This window comes from Castanea sativa, chromosome 12 (genome assembly GCF_040712315.1).
Source record: "Castanea sativa cultivar Marrone di Chiusa Pesio chromosome 12, ASM4071231v1".
NCBI lineage: Eukaryota > Viridiplantae > Streptophyta > Magnoliopsida > Fagales > Fagaceae > Castanea > Castanea sativa.
In genome coordinates, this window is record NC_134024.1 from 29,310,523 (window position 1) to 29,332,220 (window position 21,698).

Here is a 21,698-nt window from a genome sequence, read left to right on the forward strand (position 1 = left end):
GAAATAAGATTGTGTAATTTATGTTTCTTAAGGAACACCCTGGACAAAATTCTTGCAGCCACCACTGCCACTTCTTGGACTCAAATGTTGGTGTTTTTGAGATTTTTAAACTGGAGTTTTCAGTGAATGCTAAGGTTCATGTTCATAGAGTTTAGTTGGTATGCATTTCTCTTGGTTGTTGATTGATTTCATATTTAACTCTTCACTTTTTTTTTCTTTTTTTTTTTGTAGTTGATCAAAGTCCTCAATCTGAGAAACTCTTTAGAAAAAGAGAAAAGATCCTCAATCTGACATGATTTTTATGTCTTTTTTATTTTTGGTTGTAGCATTTGACCTTCACCACATGTATCTTTTTCTTAATTTTAAAAAAAAAAAAAAAAAGTTCTATTTTTTAAAAGAATAAAGAAGATAGTGTTTTTTTCTTTCTTTCTTTCTGTTGAATAAAAAAGAAGAAGAAGAAGACGAAGATAGTGTTGATGATGAAGCACCAATGATAAGGAATTGTTATGGGTTTGGGCGTGCTTGATGACATATTTGATTGTTATTTGACTACCTAAACATTGGGAGGCATTTCTTATTCACATTCATCATCTAGTGCCTCCGGTGATAACTAATTTCATTTGGATAAATATTATTTTAGGGGAATTTTTCTTTTACATTTTACAGTACAATGTAAAAAGTGTACAACATTTACCACATTTTATGTATTTGCAGTGTATGTTTACATTGTTAGTATAATGTTAACATATAAAGGTCCTAATTTTTATCTATCTCGATTAATTGTGATGATGATACTTTGACTAAACAAAAAAGAATTTGAGGAAATTAAATGTTATCACTCTAAACTATACTTTCACTTACACTTATTACATGAATTTTTAAATTGCACGATTACCATCCTAAGCTATAATCTATGTTTCACTTCGCCTCTTATTGTTAATTAGGCTATTAACTTGAATGAAAAAGCAGGTCACTTGCAACTTACATGACATTTGCATACGTGAGTCATGACACCACATGGAAAGAACAATTACCCCTCTTCAATCATTTAAACAAAACCATTTAATAAATTTAACTATTATGGTCCCACATTATAACCTTTGTTTTAAGGGATTGAAGAGAGATAATTTGGACTTTTCATGTAGTGCCAATGGCAACTCCAAGAATTTTTTCATTAAAGTGGTCACTAAGGAACTTAAATTATACAAAAACTAATAAAAAAGAACTTCATATATTGATAAAATAAATAAATAACACACACACACACACACACAAAGTCTAACAATTTCTTTTTACGAGTTTTCTTATTTTAAAATTATTGCTTGATAGTTTCATTATCAATGCTGCAAGCAGGGACGGACCCAAGGCCCCCCCTCCCCCCAGGCCAAAAAAAAAGAAAGTTTTTAGTCGGTAAATTTTTTTAAAAAAAAAAGAAAAAGAAAAGAGATTTGGGCCCCCCTTAGCAAAATGACTTGGGCCCCCTATCCCAATCGGCCAACCCAGTCAAGAGCCCTGAGCCCATGTAACTCTAAAAAAAATGTAAAGAAGAAAAAAAAAACAAAAACAAAAACAAAACCCAGCAAAAGAAACCAAACGGAGCAAAGCAACAAGCGAAAATGAAGGAAAAAAGAAAAGAAAAGAAAAGAGAGAGACCCATCGCAGACCCAGTCACGTCGTCGCTCAAGCCACCACACGTGAGAGAAATCCATCGTAGACCCATCCCTGTCTCAACTGTCGGCGTTGCATACCTAAACGAGAAACGGCCATACCAGCGCCTCCACTATTGCCACGCGAGACCATCCCTAGCTTAGATTCACAGTCAAATGATGAAGACTAAAAGTATGAAAGAAAATTTGAGTAAAGAATTAATTTGAGATCCTGGCATTGCTTCCTTGGTGAGAGACATTAAGGAAGAAATTTGGTTGCGGAAATAGAAAAAAGAGATCTGATGGTAAAAGTAAAACACACGCTAAGCAGCGAAGAGATTAAGGAAACTTCTAGGAAACTTCCTATTTAAAAAATAATCCTATATTCTTCTTTATTTACAAGATTGCCATAAGTAAATAGTAAGTTAAAAATCTTATCTAAAATGTGAATAAGAATATAAGATTATAAATAAATATTTTTTAAATCCCACCTTATTTAAGATTTCTAAAAAAGAATTAAATTAAATTCATTATTTTATATAAAAGTAACAATTATTATATATATATATATATTAAGAACCCCGAAACAACCTGAAACTGGCAATAATAGAGACAAGTAATAGAAAGAGAAACATTGATTCAACTTTCAAGGAATAAAAATGGTAAAGTTAGGAAAAGTGCTTGTTGGTAGTGCATAATAAGTTCACAGTGTCGAGTTCCATTTTCATAGAAAATGTATTAAGAAACAATAGTGTTTTGTGTATTTTGTTTTTATTAATAGATGTTTGTATCTTAATATATTAAGAAATAATAATTTTGTGTATTTGTATTGGTTGATAGTTTGTTAATAATATATGGATGCACATTTGAATTTTTTTTTCTTTTTTGGCTTATCTCCGGCTTCCCCTAACTTGAAATCCTAGGTCCGTCCCTAGCTGCAAGCTATATCTCTTTCAAAATTTTAGTTCAATAAAATTTTTCTTGGGCTTTGTCTTTTTGTTTGTAAGGGCCTAATATATTGTTAAGATGACTAAAGTTTAAGAACAAAGTTTGGCTACAAACTTAGTTGTAGCCTAAGGCACACTAAAAAAAATTAACATGAGTACATATTTTGAAAATCTAACTGTTGAATTATATGTTCTTTATATTAATAAAACACATATTAAATTTCATGCCAATCGGATGTTATTTACTATCTGATCCATAAACTTATTTTTTATGTAAAATTTTAAATTACAAAAACTTGAAATTTAAACAACTGATTGATGACATAGTTATTGATCTTTGATTTTCTTGAAATTTTGCAAGCATGGAAGATATATGAAGAAAATGTAATCCAATATAGTAGATTTGTCCAAATTTACATCCAATAAAAAAAAAAAAATTAAGTAGAGTTGTAACCTTGGTCTACAACCAAGTTTATTGCCAAATTTTGTCCAAAGTGGTGACAAATTTATATTGGGCCTAAAAAAATTTGGAGTGGTCACAAATTTTTTTTAAGGGTAAAAAAATCATAAAATTTTTAAAGTTTATATATAATAATTATTATTTTTAGGTTAGAATGGTCTTGTGACCACACTGCCTTCAATGTGAAGCCGCCCCTATGCATGTGGTGCCACATATGCAGAAGTCATATGAGTCGCACATGACATACTTTTCCGTTCAAGTTAATAGCCCAATTGACAATATGGTGCAAAGTGAAACATTGGTTATAATTTAGGGTGATAATCATGGATTCTGAAAGTCTAGGGTAGTAAGTGTAAATGAGATTATAGTTTCGATTTGTAAGGTATAATTATTCCAATAATAAAATGGTGATAATATGGCGACTACTGTATCTGAATGCATAGAGTTGACATCAAAATATGCTGAATTTGCAAATGCTTTGTTCTTAAACTTGGAGCTCTGCATCCTTGAGCTACTTGTTTGATTCCATATTTTGAAAATAAAAAAATTTGAATTATGTCTGCAGATGGATGGTTAATGCTATATGCTTGCGTTGGAGAGAATACTCATGCATATTACAGCTCTTCAAGAGACCTGACTACTCCGACCTAGTGCTTGAATGGGTATGCTTTTCTATATGATTCGACTTCTGAGGTTTGATCGACCCTGTCTCACTAGGATTACTTTTTCGGTGCCTGGAAGCCTAGCTCAGAAGCGCCCTAAAATTTGACGATGTTGATATTGCCTTGGTCAGTGATTCTATGGTGGCCAACAGCCTCTATCTTTAAAAAAAAGTTGTGCATCCTCAAAGTGGCGGGGTTAGGAATTTATCTTTGGAGGAGCTATATATAAAAATAAAATAAAAAATAAAAAAATTGTATGAAATGTAAAATAGTAATGTGTAATTTTTTTTGGGGCTTTTTCTATTTGTTTGAAAGGCTTTAATATATTGTTAAGTGGACCAAAGTTTAATTTTATTGGGCATAAAAAAAATTAAGGTGGCCACAAATTTTTTTTTTTGAGAGTAGACAATATTTATTATCAGGTATGGAGGCCAAAATGATAAAAATTTTTAAATTATTTAAGATATTTCCAAAAAAAAATTTGGGATGCCCAAGCCCCCCTCGCTCCTTTAATGGCTACGCCACTGCATCCTCATCAGGTGTACCACTGAAATCTGAGCAACCTGGCTCTTTATTAAATTCGTTGTTTTTTAAATTCTTGTTCTTCTCTCATTTCTTGACTTATTTTAATCTATTGGGTTATTGTGTGAGGAATGCTAAATACTTTCTTTTCTTATATCCTGGATGAAAATTATATGGTTTACAAAAAGCCATTTGTTTGATGTTGTTAGTAACTGAAGTTTTACAATTAACTAATACTGTTATTTTCAATCATCAGTGCTTGCGAACATGTCTCTCATGTTGCGCTCAAATTTGTATTCATTGATCATGAGATAGACTGATTTCTAAGTGAAACAAAGAGCTTGAACTTTAGCCAAACTTTTATTCATGAATAGCTTTAATTAGGATGATTCTATTCGCTCATTTGCATTACCCTACTACATCAGGTTATGCTTAAGTCATTTACATGATTCATGAATATTACTTGGGTCCGGTTAATGTATGCTCTTAGGACATACATTAATTATACATTTTAGGAAAATTTTATGAAAAATTGAAAATACTGTCAAAACAGTTAATCACTTTACAAGAAGTGATTCTCAAAAAAAAAAAAAAAAAAAAATTAATCACTATTCATTTTTTTTTAAAATTTTTTTTTTTCTAAAATAGTTTACTAACATATGCCCTAAGGGTACATATTAGTAAAACTCATATTACTTTACATTGTTAGGGATGCATAAGATCAATTTATTCATTTTTAGGTGATAACATTGAACTTTTAATTGATGTAAAATAGACATCACAAACCGTCCTAGAGCAACGAGGGCACTTGAAATCACAGTGCAAGAGTAAGGAGTGTTAATAGAAATAATTGAGGCAACGGTGTCGGAATTGGATAAAATTTGGATGGTTGAAGGGGAATAATCTTCTAAATAAAAATCGTCATTTTGCCATGAGGTGCGCCTTAATTTTGGTGAATTCCTCCATTAAGGCTCTAGAAAAAGTAAATTTTTCATTTTTAGTAATTTTTGTTTCTTTAGGTGATAACATTGAACTTTTAATTGATGTAGAAAAGACATCACAAACCTTCGTAGAGCAACGAGGGCACCTGAAATCACAGTGCAAGAGCAAAGATCACTAATAGAAATAATTGAGGCGATAGTGTCGGAATTGGATAAAATTCGGATGGTTGAAGGGAACTGATCTTCTAAATAACAGTCGTCATTTTGTCATGAAGTGTGCCTTAATTTGGGTGAATTCCTCCATTAAGGCTCTAGAAAAAGTGAATTTGTCGCTTTTAGTAATTTTTGTTTCTTTAATAACTTTTTGCTCAAGAGTCAAAAAAAAGTTTCACTTGCTTTAGGACAACCCTTAAGGTATGTAATTTATGATTTTGCATTTAAAATCTTCACTTTAAATGGTTGCAGGTGTTCAATGAAGAGCTTTGATTGAAGCAAATGGCATCATTCATTTCAAATAACTCAATAACTTACTTTTTTGGAATTTTTTTTAGAGTGGATTATACCACTAGGTCATGAAAGTTCTGTGAAAATATTGTATTCAAATATATATATGTACACGTAAGATAACTGTTAACATGTATAATGTTGTGGGCTTTAGGCCCAACTAGTTTACTTGTATAACACTCTTACTTATACTACACTTATATTTACTTGTACTGCACTCATATGGAGTTTGATTTTGGATGACAGGACTGGGAATACGATTAATAGCATGAACAGCATGAAGAGCAACTTCGCCCCAAAAAGGAGCAGGAACTTTGGCAGAGAGAAGAAGAGCACGAGCAGTGTCAAGAATATGACGAAGTTTTCGTTCGGCTCTACCATTTTGCTGAGAGGTACCTGGACAAGTTAGTTGATGAACGGTGCCATAGGAATGCAAAATAGCTTGGAAAGCATATTGAGTGTACTCAAGAGCATTATCAGATCGAAAAATTTTGGTACGTTTTGAAAATTGAGTTTCAACCATTTTTGCAAAATTAGAATATACTTGCAATAATTCAGAACAATGTTTCATATTAAAAATCCAGTTATAGCGAGAGTAATCATCAACAAAGACAACAAAATATCGAAATCCACCAATACTAGAGAAAGAGGAAATTCCCAAAAAATCGGAATGAATAAGGTCAAAGATATCAGTAGATATTGATTCACTAGTATTGAAAGGCAAAGCTGGTTGTTTTCCTAATTGACATGAAACACAATCAAAATTTTCTGTAGACACTGAACCTAACAAACCTCTGGAAGCCAATTGTTGTACACGAGAAGAAGATGTGTGACCAAGACGAGCATGCCAAAATGCAAGGGAAGGAATAAAAGAAACTGCAGCAGCTGCGGCAATAGAAACAGGAGCAATAATTGGAAGACGAAGGTTGTCCACGGGAAACATACGCCCAACTCTGGGACCGGTCCCTAGCTCCTGTCCCGTCCTTGGATCCTGCACAATACACCCAAAATAATCAAATATAATTCGATAACCCAACTCAGCTAATTGTCCCACAGAAAATAAATAATAAGAAAGGTCAGGAACATTAAAGACCCCAGAAACTGAGAGGTTGGAGGTTGAAACGGAACCTATATTATGACCAGACATTGTGGAACCATTTGCTGTGCTAATAGTAAGAGGGTGTGGTGCAGGTTTAAGTTCTAAAAATAAGGACGAGTGAGGTGTCATGTGATTGCAACAAGCAGAATCTATAAGCCAAGAGGAAGGAGACATACCGGATAAAGCTGAGAGAGAAGAGGAATAAGATGCATTAGCAATCATACGAATGACATTGGCGATGATGGTGAAAGTGCGACCTAAAGACTTAGACTGTGCAGAGACGGGAGCCATTGGTTGGACACTCTCAATGTTAGCAATAGTGGCAGCAGAAATTGAAACAACTGATTTATTGCGTTGTTAGCAAGTCTCAATATTATGGCCAAAACGTTTGCAAAAATTGCAAAAACGTTTGCTGGATTGTCGGCGACAATTGTTGCAAAAGGAATAAGACCTGTCCTTATTCTTCATTTAGAAGCAAAATATGCAAAAATGGATTGCAAAAATAAAATCTACACGAAAAACTGGGTAAGGAGCACCTGGACTGCAAATAAAAGTCAACCCTAGAGAAAAGTCAACGGTCAAAGTCAACCTTCAAGTCAAAGTCAACGCAGGTCAACTTCAGTCAACGCAGGTCAACGATGACGTGGCGGGTGACTCCTCAACGATGACTGCTACAGATCTGGAACCCAAGGATGATGTCTAGAAGACGTCGAAGGCTCAACGGCAAAAGACTACAGCAGTTGTTGTGACGGTGGAAGCGATGTTGAGAATGGAGTAACACCAATAAAAGTCAGAGCAGTGGCTCTGATACCATCTTGTCCATGGTGCTCTCATCATCCACAAACAGGAGAAGTAAAATAGTGTCTTTGTCAGTGCGACGAAGAAATAAGGCAGAATCATAATGACTGGCCATGTAACCCAAGCGAGAGATGGTAGTGCCAAATTCAGCTCTACCATCTCTCGCTTGGGTTACATGGCTAGTCATTATGATTCTGTCTTATTTCTTCGTTGCACTGACAAAGACACTATTTTACTTCTCCTGTATGTGGATGATATGATCATAACTGGTGATGACCTCAGTGGCATTCAAAAACTTAAGGATTTTCTTAGTCAGCAGTTTGAGATGAAAGATCTTGGACATCTCAGCTACTTCTTGGGTCTTAAAATCACTCATTCTACAGATAGACTTTACATTACTCAAGCCAAGTATGCCTTTGAACTCTTGCCTAGAGCTGGACTCACTGATAGCAAGACTATTGACACTCCAATTGAGCTTAATGCGCATCTGACTCTGTCAGGGGGGAAACCATTGTCTAATCCCTCTCTTTACAGACGATTAGTTGGCAGCCTAGTTTATCCCACTGTTACTCGTCCAGAAATTTCCTATGCTATTCACCAAGTGAGCCAATATCTGTCTGCTCCACGATCAACTCATTATGCTGCTGTTCTGCGCATTCTTCGGTACCTAAATGGCACTTTCTTCCATGGTCTTTTCTACTCTACTCAGTCTCCTCTTGTTCTCCGTGCATTTTCTAATGCTGATTGGGCAGAAGATCCCACTGATCGCAGGTCCACCACTAGTTATTGCTTTTTTCTTGGTTCTTCTCTGATTTCTTGGCGAAGCAAGAAACAAACTCATGTGGCCCGTTCCAGTACTGAAGCAGAATATCGTGCCCTTGCTGATACCACATCTGAGCTTCTTTGGTTACGATGGCTCCTCAAAGACTTAGGTGTGTCTACATCCTCTGCTACTCCTCTTTATTGTGGCAATAAGAGTGCTATACAAGTAAACTAGTTGTGCCTAAAGCCCACAACATTATACATGTTAACAATAACCATTCTAAGTTAGAGTGTAATCATAGTTCCTATAAGAATGGGATTGACATTGTATTACATTTCTGGTGCATTGTTTCATATTCTTTCAAACCAACACTCTATAATAAATTTCTTACTCATAGAGTAGCACGAGCCTTACACATGCCATTAGAGGTGTAGCTATGAATTTTTATTTGAGAGATATTGCAAACCATGTCTAGTTCACTATGGACATACAAAAATATCCAAAAAAGAACATTTCGTATAAAAATTATGATCAACAACGATCTTTCATAAAATAGATTTTTTATTGCAGAGTCTGAGTTGTGAGGGGTTTTATTTGGTTGTTGAGATGAGAGTTGTGTTAAAAAGAAAGAAATATTGGGCAATGTGGGGCATCACTATAGAGGAGGCAAAGGGCGGTAGCATTGAGATTGAGAATTGAAGGGGGAAAGTAAATTTTTGTTTAGAAATGAGCTGCCAAATATGCTATTTGGAGAGAGTGAGTTATTGTTCATTGGATAAACTACAAATATTTGGACAATTAATTCAGGCTAGCTATTATCTTAGTTGAGAACAAATAGTCATTGTCTAGTGGATTAAATACAAATCTCAGGAACAACCGGGTTGGAAGGGCCGGTTATATTATTTTAGGAGGGCACATATCCTATTTTTCTGTAAGTCATAAAAGAAAATTAAAATTTAAGGAGCAATGTAGCCCCTCCCCTGCGTGCAACCCAACCTAGTACTATATTAGACAACGATTGGAAACATCATTCTTAGAATATCTTTTTGTATGTTCTTAAGTAGTGCACTTGTAGACAGAAGAGAGTCAAAAATTTATTTTTCTATCAAAAATATAAATTAAAAAAAAAAGATGGAGTAAGTTAGTGTAGAATAAGTGACAACTAAGCCGTCCCCACTTGCCAAAAGATGATACTTGGTTCATACCAGATGCACTATAAATAAAGGAGATCCATTTGAGACTTTCACATGCACTTGAGAGAGAGAGAGAGAGAAAGAGAGAGAATGCAGAAGCAACAGCAGCAAGTAAGTGACGTAGCACCATCATCAACATGGGGTGGAGGGAGCAACCGTGTAGCAGCCATTAATCTGGAGGAAACCCCATCCGCCAATATCACTGACAGTCCTGATAAACAGTTTGATCATAATGAGGACTCTCTGGTTTCTCTCATATAACCCTCTTTTATTTCTTTCTTAGCTATGCTTACTCTATTTTTAAATCACTTAGTTCTATATGTTATATAAATTGCCTTGTTTGGATAATATATGATGTTCCAGAGATCTAGGTGGAGAAAGTTCCTAACATATACAGGCCCTGGATTCCTTGTCTCCATTGCTTATATTGACCCAGGCAATTGTAAGTCTCTCTCTCTCTCTCATTGTGTTTGTGTGCATGTGTGTGTTTGACAGAGGAATATCATTTTTACCATGTCACAGTGGAAACTGATCTGCAAGCTGGAGCAAGTTACAGATTTGAGGTAAATCAAAAAAAAAAAAAAATGGAACTATTACACGAAGTATTATGGAAGAGAGAATGAAAACAAGATAATTTATTTATTATCTTAACACATGCAAATATATTATATAGGATTATTTTGAAATAATTTCAACCAAATGGAGACTTATATTTCCTGCTTTATGTGTCTAAAATCTTTAGACAAACATTCTTTAGCACTAAGAACAAGCTAACTTCTTAGGCCACTTAGGGCAACTTCCCAAGGGGTTGAATTGGCTAGAGAAGAGCACCCAATCCCATTTGATCAAGCTTTTCCCCTTTTGATGTCAAAAGCAAGCCAACTCTTTACCTAAACAAAAGTAATCTGAGTATAAACATCAAAATAGTACCAAAGAGGTCCATGGCCTCATCCATTATCCATAGACAAGTCCTTAAGGACATCCCAAGCTTGTTATAAAGCCTCCCAATTAAATCTAAACCAACTAGCCACGTTTTACCTACAAAAACTCTAACTTTAGAGCAAAAGCTCATAAACAGAAGCATAAGAGCCACATTCTGAGGTCTTGGAGTGAAAATAATGGCACAATCGATTCTTCCCTTTCTCCCTCACCAACTTTCTCAAATTTTTCTTCTGGTTTTATGTGAAGAAAAGTTTCAAATTTATGTATTTCATATATTTTGTCATTTTTCTGTTGTCTAGCACCTTGGACTTGTTCTTGTAATGCACCAATAGCATCTATTTAACCAATATTGGAATTTTAGACTTGATCTCCCCATCTTATTTCATTTTCTAAGAACCAAAGGGATTTTTGGGTTCTTTTCTTCATTTTCGCCTATTCAAAAATCATCCCCGACAAATGTTAATGTATTTCTTGGGTGCATTCATGCATATGAAATTTTCTTTTTCCTTTAGTTACTTTTAGTTTCAATTATTGTTAAAGCAACTAAATAGACTTGAGAAGTAATGTCATATTCTAAATAAATTGTTACTTGTGTTACTTTTATTCATTTTACATGAATAATTAGTGCATTTCCTATAAATTAATACATGAATTTAAATACAATTACTCCCATTAACAAATGAGAATGAATTAATATTTTGATTTGAATACAAAGTTTTGATGAGATGAAAAGTTAAATAAAATGTATTTCATTTTCTATCAAAGAAGTACGACTTATGGCACAAATTTAAAGTACTGTAACTTACTTAGGTTCATATTTTTAGATGAAAATATACTTCTGACCTTTAAAGTTTGAGACTATATTCATTTTGGTAATTTCTGTTTTATAAATTCATTTTGGCTCTTCATGTTTGAATTGGTTTTATATTGGCCCTTTAAGTTTCAAGTTTTTCATTAAAAAGAAATTTTAAAATGTAAATGACCAAAATAAAAACAACCCAAAACTTTAAAGACAAAAAATATACTGAAACATGGAGGCCAAAATAATTAGAGATTATTTACAAGAGAAACACTAAGCATGGTCGTGCTATTTTCGATTTTCAGCAACTATGGGTGATACTTATTGGGTTGATCTTTGCGCTCATAATTCAATCGCTAGCTGCAAATCTTGGTGTAAGCACCGGTAAGATGCACAGCAAACAAATTCTAGACCAAAATAGCTAATTGATAAAAGCTATTATAGTTTCTGCCGCAATTTTGTTTCTACTAGTAATTAATCAAGCCAAGTATTTCTTTACTGTTTACATCTCTCCACAGGAAAACACCTTTCAGAATTATGTAAGTTTGAGTACCCAAAATATATGAAGTATTGCCTATGGTTGCTAGCCGAGGTTGCTGTCATAGCCGCTGACATACCCGAAGGTAAAACAATAAAATTGACTTTTTTTTTTTTTTAAATAATAATATCCTTACCATTCATGCATGTAGTGGTCTTTTATTCTTGAATTTTCTGTTGGGTCATGTTGAGCCTAATTTGTGTTTTAATCTAGTTTGTGACCCAACCCAACATGAAAACGTGACAATTTTAAAAAGGAGAAAGTTCCATTTAACAAAATCTTGGCCAAGCAGGAAAAGCAGGAAATAGTGCTCTGAGGCTTAGTCCATGGCTGCCCCTAGGAAAAAAATTTGTCCCAATTTTAGCCCGTTTATTAGGATTTGCAATTTGGGTATTTATTTGTTACTTCATTTCAGGGTTTTAATGTATCAATGACTGCTTCCTCTGTAATTTCTCTCTGACAGAGTAAAAACACAACAATTTTGTGGTCATAAGAAAATTACCAAACCATGTAAATTTCTTATGTCATACAATTGCTTTTATTTGTTATTTTTCTATTTTTTGTCTCTCACAAATTTGGATATAGGTTGAATTCCCAACACTTTCCTCAACTATTTCTCATTGTTCATATTCAAATTAAAAGAAGAATGACGCAGCAAGACAATATAGATAATGTCATTAATAAATAACTTTCTAATTTTTTTATTTGTAGCAGTGATTGGGACGGCCTTTGCACTAAATATATTGTCTCACATGCCAGTTTGGACTGGAGTTCTCATCACTGGTTTAAGCACTCTTTTACTTCTAAGCCTACAGAGATATGGGGTAATTTATTCATTATTTAACTTTCCATTGCATAATTTAAGAATCTTTTCTGCTTCATTACTTGTGTTTGAAATTTGGGTGTTTAATTTTTATACTCTACTATATGTCCACATACTTTGTATACTATTTTTATGCCAACTATCCATTATTTACGTGTGTTTTTGTCTATCCATTATCTATGTGTGTTTTTATTCTTTTTTCTTTTTTAATAAATTCAGTCTAATATTCTTATGGCCAACTATCAACTACTAAGTAAGTTTTTTGCCATTTATATTTTTTTAAGAAATATGTATAATATTTTTATGCTCAACTATCTACTTACGCCATTCAAAAAAAAAAAAAAAACAAACAAAGTAAGTAAGTTGTGTGATGTATAGTGACATTTTATTTCATAGTTCGTGACTTGTAAGCAATTGGGTTCATATAAACAATGGGAAAGAAGAGGTATTGACTCGGTCGCAGGCTTTTGGATCCATTCACACTAAAAATTTTCTATCTATTTTATTTTTTAATCCTAGTGATAGTTTGATAATTTTATAAAGTAAAAGATCTTAAAATTGAATATAGTATAACCTCTGTGACTATCAAATGCAAGTCCAAACAATTCACACTAATTGAATCGAACGAAACAACTTCATTCACTGAAGTTGTGAATTAATAATTAATATATATGTATGCATTTTACTATTTGTTTGAAAAGACAATTACGTTGACTTTATTATCTTTTGTTTTTCCCCCCTCTGACCCTCTCTATTCGTGTGGATTGTTGACAAGCAACCACCGATACTAGGTAGTTTATTTTAATATTCTTGACAAGCAACCACCGGACCCATAGGTCGGGATGGTACCTCCCTCATGCACTAATGGCCTGTTTGGAAGTTTAGAGAGGGAAGAGAGTAGAGGAGAGGAGAGGAGAGGAGTGGGGAGAAGAGTAGAGGGGAATGGTTATTTTTCGCCTTGTTTGGATGTTTTTTAAAATTAGTAAGGGGGAAAGGAGTAGTTAGCATTTCCTCTTGTTTGGATGTTTTAAAAATTAGGAGGGAGAGGAGAGGAAATTATTTAAATAGACAAATTTACTCATATTTTAAAAATGGACTTGCAACATTGGTCTATGATTAATTTGTTAGATTAAATAATTATTTAATCAACATTCTCATTTCATCACATACCACTAATAAAAGTATAAAACTACTATTAACTATTATAAAATAATTTTTATTACCTCAAAAAAAATTCTAATAAAAATAAAAATAAATTCAAAACTTCATTGAATCTTATTACTCTGTTTGGTCAAGAATGCCAAGCACGATATCATTGACATAGCAAAACCCAGACGCCTTAAGCTTCTTCGCATGGTGGGGCCCACCAGCTCAGTTGAAAGCGATATCGGCGTAGCCACGGTTGAGCTTGACAGCAACGCCGATGGACCCGCCGGCGTAGATGAACCACCATGCCGCAAGAGATCTGAGCCGCAATCATGGCTTCGATCAGGTGCATCGTGGTTCTCTGTCTCTCTCTGTGTATTTACTTTGTTGTTGAAATTGAAATGGGTTTGTTGTTCATTGTGGGTCTCTGGGTTTGTTGTTCGTTCGGATCGGAGATGGAATCGAAATCGGATTTGGAGGAGCGTAGTTTTGGTGGCATCGGGATCACCGATGAGGTTCTGGCTTTCACGAGGAATATCGGGATGCATCCAGAGATGTGGTTGGATTTTCCAATTGATGAAGAAGAAGACTTGGACCGTATGTGCATTTTTTTTTCTCAGGAAACAAACAGAAAGTCAATGCTTAAATTTTCTCAAGAAACAAACAAACATTATTTATATAATCGGTTTGTAATTTCGTAAATTTAGAAAGGGTGAATTGGAAAATTCATTTGATCAATAATTTATCTACTCTACTCTCCCCAAAAATCTCTCTAATTTGGGGGAATTAAAAATGAGGGGTTAGAGGCAGTTGAAACCCCTCCAAATCCCCCCCTCTCTTTTCTTAAAAAACTTCCAAATAAGGGAATTAAATTACTCTCCCTCCCTCTACTCTACTCCCCCTCCTTTGTTAAACATCCAAACAAAGCCATAAATTAAATCGTGACATAACTTTTCTGTTAATATTTTTGGCAACTTCACTTCAAACTTAATTTTTATAGTTAAGAGAAACAGATAGATGCTTATATCACCATGACTTCAAGCTGTTGATCCCCCTCTCCTATTTTCTCACTGTATTATTATTTTTTTCAAAGGGAGTTGAAATAGTCTGCTACACAATACTTATCGCATTTGATCAAATATTTGCATAATTCCTTATACATCATATGAGTCCTATAGGCATGTAGAGCTCCCCACACTATGAGAGAGAGAGAGAGTGTGTGTATATAGTCTATGCTGATTCCTACTTAGTAGAAGAGGCAAATATAAATCTTTTATAGTATTTTACTTTATACTAAACCAATTGTAGCTTGAAAAAAATAAAATCCAAACAAATGACATATTGTATTTTGTGAAGTATAAAGTGATATGCTTAAAGTGAGACAAAATATTTTTATTCAGGAAAATACGTGGTCTCAACTTTCAATTTGAGGTATATCTTGAAGTTCAAAAAAGTTGAATTTTGTTTCTCTTCAAGTTTTGAATTTCGTTCTATTTTGCCAGGAAGGGCTGTAATTTTCCATTCAAATTATTTAATTGGAAAGAATCACCTTTCCATTCCATCTTGTTCTAAATTTTGGCTCATTCCACTCGTTTTGGTCCATTCCACTAAATCTCATTTGATATGGTGATTTCGACAAGTATCTAAATGATGAAAAAAAAATCTCTAAACTATATATATATATATATATATATATATATATATATATATATATATATAGTTTGACATATACTTATATTATGTAATGATGATATTAAGAATACACATTATTTGATTTTGAACCAATAATTTAATATTGTAGAATATTTTGTGATGCAGGATTGAACTATCTTCTTATCTTATCTCCTTATCTACTTATCTCATTTCTTGTGTGTATCTGTGTGTGTACATATATATATATATATATATATATATATATATATATATATATATATATATATAATTATAAAATTATACTCCAAAATAAGTTATTAACAAAATATTTTGTTCCAATAAACAAACTTGAATGGATCCAAAACGGTATTTAGAACATTAAATTTATTATGTATATATTTGCTATGTGTTTGAAAAGAGAAATTATGTTTGACTTTATAGTTTTTCCCCCACTTGTTGCGTGGATTGCATCATTGCTCAAGTAGTACCAGGTATCACTCAGAGAGAGAGAGAGAGAGAGAGAGAGGCCGTACTAGGAAGTTTATTTTAATATATATATATATATATATATATATTTTTTTTTTTATGTGAATAATGCCCTGTCTTTTTAATTTGCTGCTCCCCATTCTTGCTGTGAAAGTCAAACAAGTAACAACTAGAGCCATTGGTCTAGAATGGTACTTCCCCACACACTAAGTTTGTATAGTTTTGTGACTCATTAGAATATAAGTTTCTGTTTGTTTTTCCATCTGAAACTCATATTTTTATATTGTAAACAACATTACACACACTTTTTTACGTACACATATTTTTAAAAACTACAAAAATCTCATCTCAAACTACTTTACAAAAATCTCGTCTCAAACTACTCTACAAAATTCATGGGACATTTTTTTTTGTTTTTTGGGCAACTTCACTTCAAACCAAAATTTTATAATTAAGAGAAACAAATAGATGTTTATATGGAGCAGCAATGTTTTTTTTAATTAATAAAGGAGAGTTGAAACAGTTTACTATATAATAATTATCTCATGCATCAAATATATGTATAATCTCTTACACAATGTATGAGTCTTACAGATATGTGGAACTCTCACAATATGAGAGAGAGAGAGAGAGAGAGAGAGAGAGAGAGAGAGTGAATATATCTTATGAATGGGATACCTACTTCGTAGGAGAGGCAAAAAAAAAAAAATTCTTTTGTGGCATTCTACTTTATACTCTACCTATCTTGATTGGGGGAAAAAAAAAATCAAACAAATGGCATATTGTATTTGCGAAGTATAAAGTGATACACTAAAAGTGAAACTGAGGGTTTTTATTCGAGAAATGGCATGGTCGCAAACTGAGCTATTTCTGAGAGTTCAAAAAGTTGAATTTTATTTTCCACATTAGTTTTAGGAAAATATTAAAGGTATTATAAATTTAACTACATAAAATTAAAATAAATTAATGAGGTAATGAATGTAATTGATTGACTTCAACCATCTATTAGATCAATGCTTGATTTTTTTTTAGTTATCAATCACAACAGTTTGTAAACTTTATATAATAAAATTGTAGTATCTCTAACATCATTCTTAATTTTAACGTAAAAGAATTTTGGGTGGCCAAATTAGGAAGCTTGAGTTGCTGATATCATTATTGATGTTGGTAATGGCTGTATGTTTCTTTGCGGAAATGGCTTCCGTAAAGCCTCCGGCGGGTGCTGTGATAGAGGGATTGTTTGTACCCAAGCTTAGTGGCCAAGGAGCCGTTGGAAATGTCATAGCCCTTTTGGGTGCCCTTATCATGCCGTACGTAATTTACTTCTTCATTAAATATCCTTGCTCATTGTTTCATATGTATTTCTTTCCTTCTTTCTAATTGTTTGTGTTATATATGATATTATTCATTCCAATTATTTGTGGTCAATAGGCACAATCTCTTTCTCCACTCGGCTCTTGTGCTATCCAGAAAAGTACCAAATTCTGTCCATAGCATCAATGTAAGAAGCTTGTGCTTTCATGCATATACCCAGCCAGCATTAAAACTTTAATGAAAATGTTAAAGCTACATGCACTTTCACTTTTACTACTAAAAGTTTTACAAATTTATGTGATAATGAATGTACCAAATTAATAACATAAGAAATAAATTTCTTAAATGCTTTTTTGTTGAGAGTTTAAAGTTGAAGCAACAATTTGTAAAGCTTACGTAGTTAGATTTGTAATATCCCCATCATCACAAAAGCAGAAGTGAGGACAGTTGCACCCTAACACCTCCAAAATAAATTGTACTTATCTTACGAGGAAGCTTTGCCTAACTAACAAAACAACATCTCATGTAAAACAACGATATATGAGATGGTAGGCTAATTTGGATAAATTGTGAAATTGTTGTTAAAAAAATTTTGTCGTGTCCCACCTTTTCACTATTTCTCATTCATGGCAACTTTTGTTTATCTTTTTTCTTTTCTTTTCTTTTTTGGCTCACAACATTTTAATTAGTGGGTCTCATATTTTACACAAATAATTTTTTTTTTTTAAATTATGTAATATTTTTGTTGGTTACTAAAGCCTTAAAGTCGCCATAATCCTTTTTCTCTTCCATCTCATAGCTTTTTCATAGTTTCAAATTCTGGTTGTTTGCTATAATCTCAAATTGATATGTATTTTATTTTGCAGATATATTGCTATACTATGAACACTGTTAGATTTTTATTTATATTCTCAATTTATTTTAAAGAATCAAATTAGATTTTTAAATTTTAAGTATTTAGATTAATCTCTTAGTTTAGTTGTTAGAAACTATTAATTGATTATTTTTTCCTTTAATTTAATGATGATACAAAATATATTCTTATACATTTTACATTCATATTAGATATTGTACTATAATTACATTAGTTTACCATTATTTATTTATCTTGTTGTTAATGTAGATTAATTTTTTAGACTATATTTGCTTTTAATCTTTCCTTTTCGAATTGAAATCTGGCTTTGCCACTTATTATCACTCTTTAAAAAAATAAAAAATAAAAAATAAATAAAAAGAGAACAATTATACAAATGTGCTCCAATAATTACACACATCTGGATACCATATTTATTGTGATTGGAGAAAAAAAAAATAGTACTCATATACCAGATAATCATGGATTATAAAACTATAATTTATTTAATGAAAGAGTAGACGTAGATAAAGTCTTTATTTTACAAAACAGTTGCATTTTACTAATTTGTCAAATGTTTTTATCTATGTATGCCTCATTGTGTAATACTACAGGATGCATGTCGATATTACCTGATGGAGAGTGGATTCGCATTGTTTGTCGCATTTTTAATCAATGTTGCAATTGTCTCTGTATCGGGCACCATTTGCTCAACCAACAATGTCTCCAATGAGACCGTAAATCAATGCAATAATCTTAACCTCGACTCAGCCCCTTTCCTTCTGAAGGTTCAAATTTATATATGAAGTTATTTTATATTAAAATAATGCTTAAATGGAAAAAATTTATCCTTATTTTTTTTTTCTCCAATTTAAGCTTTTGGGATAAATACTATCTATCAATTTGAATCCAATTAAATCTTTAAGCACAAGGGCTAATATAAATTTTTTTTTTAAATTTTTTTATGTGTGTAGAATGTGTTGGGCCGGTCAAGCTCAACTATATATGCTATTGCATTACTAGCCTCAGGGCAAAGCTCTACCATCACAGGCACTTATTCAGGACAATTCATCATGCAGGTTTTGAATATATATATATATATATATATATATAACTAACACAAATATATGTACATACATAATGTGAAATTACCTTGATTAATTGGGATTAAATTTTAATTAATTTAAGGATGGTGTAGCAATTTTAGGGTTTCTTGGACCTTAAAATGAAAAAATGGACTAGAAACCTAATGACAAGGTGCATTGCCATCACACCTAGTCTTATTGTTTCCATTATTGGAGGAGCTAAAGGTGCAGCCCAACTTATCATCATTTCATCGGTGTGTAACTTGTGAGCTATGTCTTAGTAATGTTGATACCTATATTCAAATATAGAATAAAAATTCAATGGGTTTTGCAGATGGTACTTGCATTTGAGCTTCCATTTGCTCTAATCCCCCTCCTTAAATTCAGTAGCAGTACCTTCAAGATGGGACCACACAAGAATTCAATATATGTAAGTTGCCTTTGTACTTCTACAGTTCTGTTCTTTTAAATGAGGTCAACCAGTATATTGAATGATAGGCTGATTTTATAAAGCCCATAATTAAATTCAATTTATACTTATAAAATGTAGATATATGTAGGGGTTTTTTTTATTATATTATATCTTAAATTTAATCATATGACTACATTGTTTAATATAGCATAAACAATATTATTTTTTGGACGAAAATTACATTGAACTATATAACTTATTGATCATTATAGTCACGTGATTGAATTTTAGTGAAAAACCTAATATTTTCTTTTATCAACTAAGCACCGGACAATTATTCTTGTAGATTTTGGCGATCTCGTGGATCCTAGGTGTGGGAATGACTGGCTTCAACGTTTACTACCTGAGTACAGCCTTCGTGGGTTGGATAATTCACAGCAATTTACCCAAGGTTGCAACTGTGTTCATTGGGATCATAGTGTTTCCCCTAATGCTCATCTACATCTTAGCAATCATCTACCTTACCTTCCGAAAAGACACTGTGGTAACATTTGTTGAGCCCGAAAAGTTGGACCACCCAGAAACCCAAGACAACATGGAACACGGGCAAAACAACTCCTGTGGAGTGGACCCAGTTGATCACATTCCTTACAGAGAGGATTTGGCCGATATCCCTCTACCAGAGTAAGGGGTTTTTTTTCTTGGTCAAATGTAATAAGAGCCATGGTATTTCATATGTGGTAGGGAGCTAGCTCCTATGTTAAATGTGACATGAACTCTCTTCAAGTTCATCTAATAAGGCTTTCTTCCTAGGGAAGTTGCATGTGATTTTGGACCACTTATGGTCGTTTCCATTGTGCAGTTGTAAATTTATGTTGAACCTTTTACTTTCTCTTTGATGTTTAATATAATAAGTCTGTAATGAAATTCAACTTTTCATAATAGCTAGCTATTTAGTCTCATGATAAATCGTTGATAAACTTGAGGGTGTTCTAACCACCAATCTGAAGTCCACGAATTTGAGAAATTCTAGCTGAACCAACCTCACAAATCTCCAGGCATGTAGAATATCATAATTAAAAAGAAAGAGGGAAAAATGCCTTGCAGTTGACACCCCCTTCAACTTTAAAGTTGTGGTCTTTACACCTCATAAACTTTTATTTTAGCTAATTCATTCTTTGAACTTCATACATATGCCAAACTTGTGCTTCCGTTAATCTACTGTTAAATGAACAAACGGGCTCCCAACAAACGTTAAACACAAAATTACCAAAACCAATTGACAGAGACACCAATGGAGAGAGAGAGAGAGAGAGAGAGAGAGAGAGAGAGAGAGAGAACTAGGAGAGGGAACAAATTTAAACCAGCGGGTAGTCCCGCTGCCAAACTTGGTTTCGGAGTACGTAGTCGCCATTCCTAGTTGAACCTGTTGCCGCTGTTCGTGGTCCTGCTGTTGGATAGCATGAAGTTGCCGCTCGTGGGTTCAGTTTTTTGGACGAAATTGCAGTCCGTGGGTTCGTGGCATCAAAGATAGATCAGTGAATCACCTCTAATAGACATTTACTACAACAACGGTCCAGGTGGGCCCAAGGTAGCCCGGCCCCCCGGTCCAAAATTTTTCTTTTATTTATATATATATATATGTCATATTTGTAGTTAGATCTCCCTTCCAAATCCAAAATCTTAGGTCTCTTTTTCTTTAGTAAGTCTAATTAGCCTCACTCAAATAACAACTATCAAACTCAAAAATTTAACAAAAACAATAAAAAAAATTCACAATAGTGATTGTATTTAACAAAAAAAAAAATTACAATATTTATTGGAGAAGCTAAAACTAAATTTTTTTAAAATACAATATTTTATTAAGATTATATCTCTTTCTTCAATTAAAAAACTCAAATTCTCTCTATTCCATTATTATTTTAACAAGTTATTTATATTATTTTAATGAAGTAATAAAAAAAATTAAACATGTAAAGTGAGATGATAAAATAGAAAAAGTACATTTTTGAGGTGCTAAAAGCTAAAATTTTTAGTACCACCATTATAAATACTCTAACTTCAACAACAATAACAAAAAAATCCTAACCAGCCTAGTATTAAAAAAAAAAC

General features: G+C 32.9%; 1 protein-coding gene across 1 annotated transcript; it reads left to right on the forward strand.

The window, feature by feature from the left end:
- Positions 1-9,625: 9,625 nt before the first annotated feature.
- On the forward strand, positions 9,626-20,274 carry LOC142621051 (metal transporter Nramp6.1-like). Its single transcript, XM_075794369.1, has 13 exons — positions 9,626-9,781; positions 9,899-9,977; positions 10,058-10,098; positions 11,582-11,660; positions 11,795-11,899; positions 12,529-12,639; positions 17,052-17,232; positions 17,354-17,423; positions 18,704-18,877; positions 19,064-19,168; positions 19,297-19,428; positions 19,509-19,604; positions 19,933-20,274. The coding sequence occupies exons 1-13, from the start codon at positions 9,626-9,628 to the stop codon at positions 20,272-20,274; spliced, it is 1,671 nt and encodes a 556-aa protein (XP_075650484.1).
- The last annotated feature ends 1,424 nt before the right edge of the window (positions 20,275-21,698 follow it).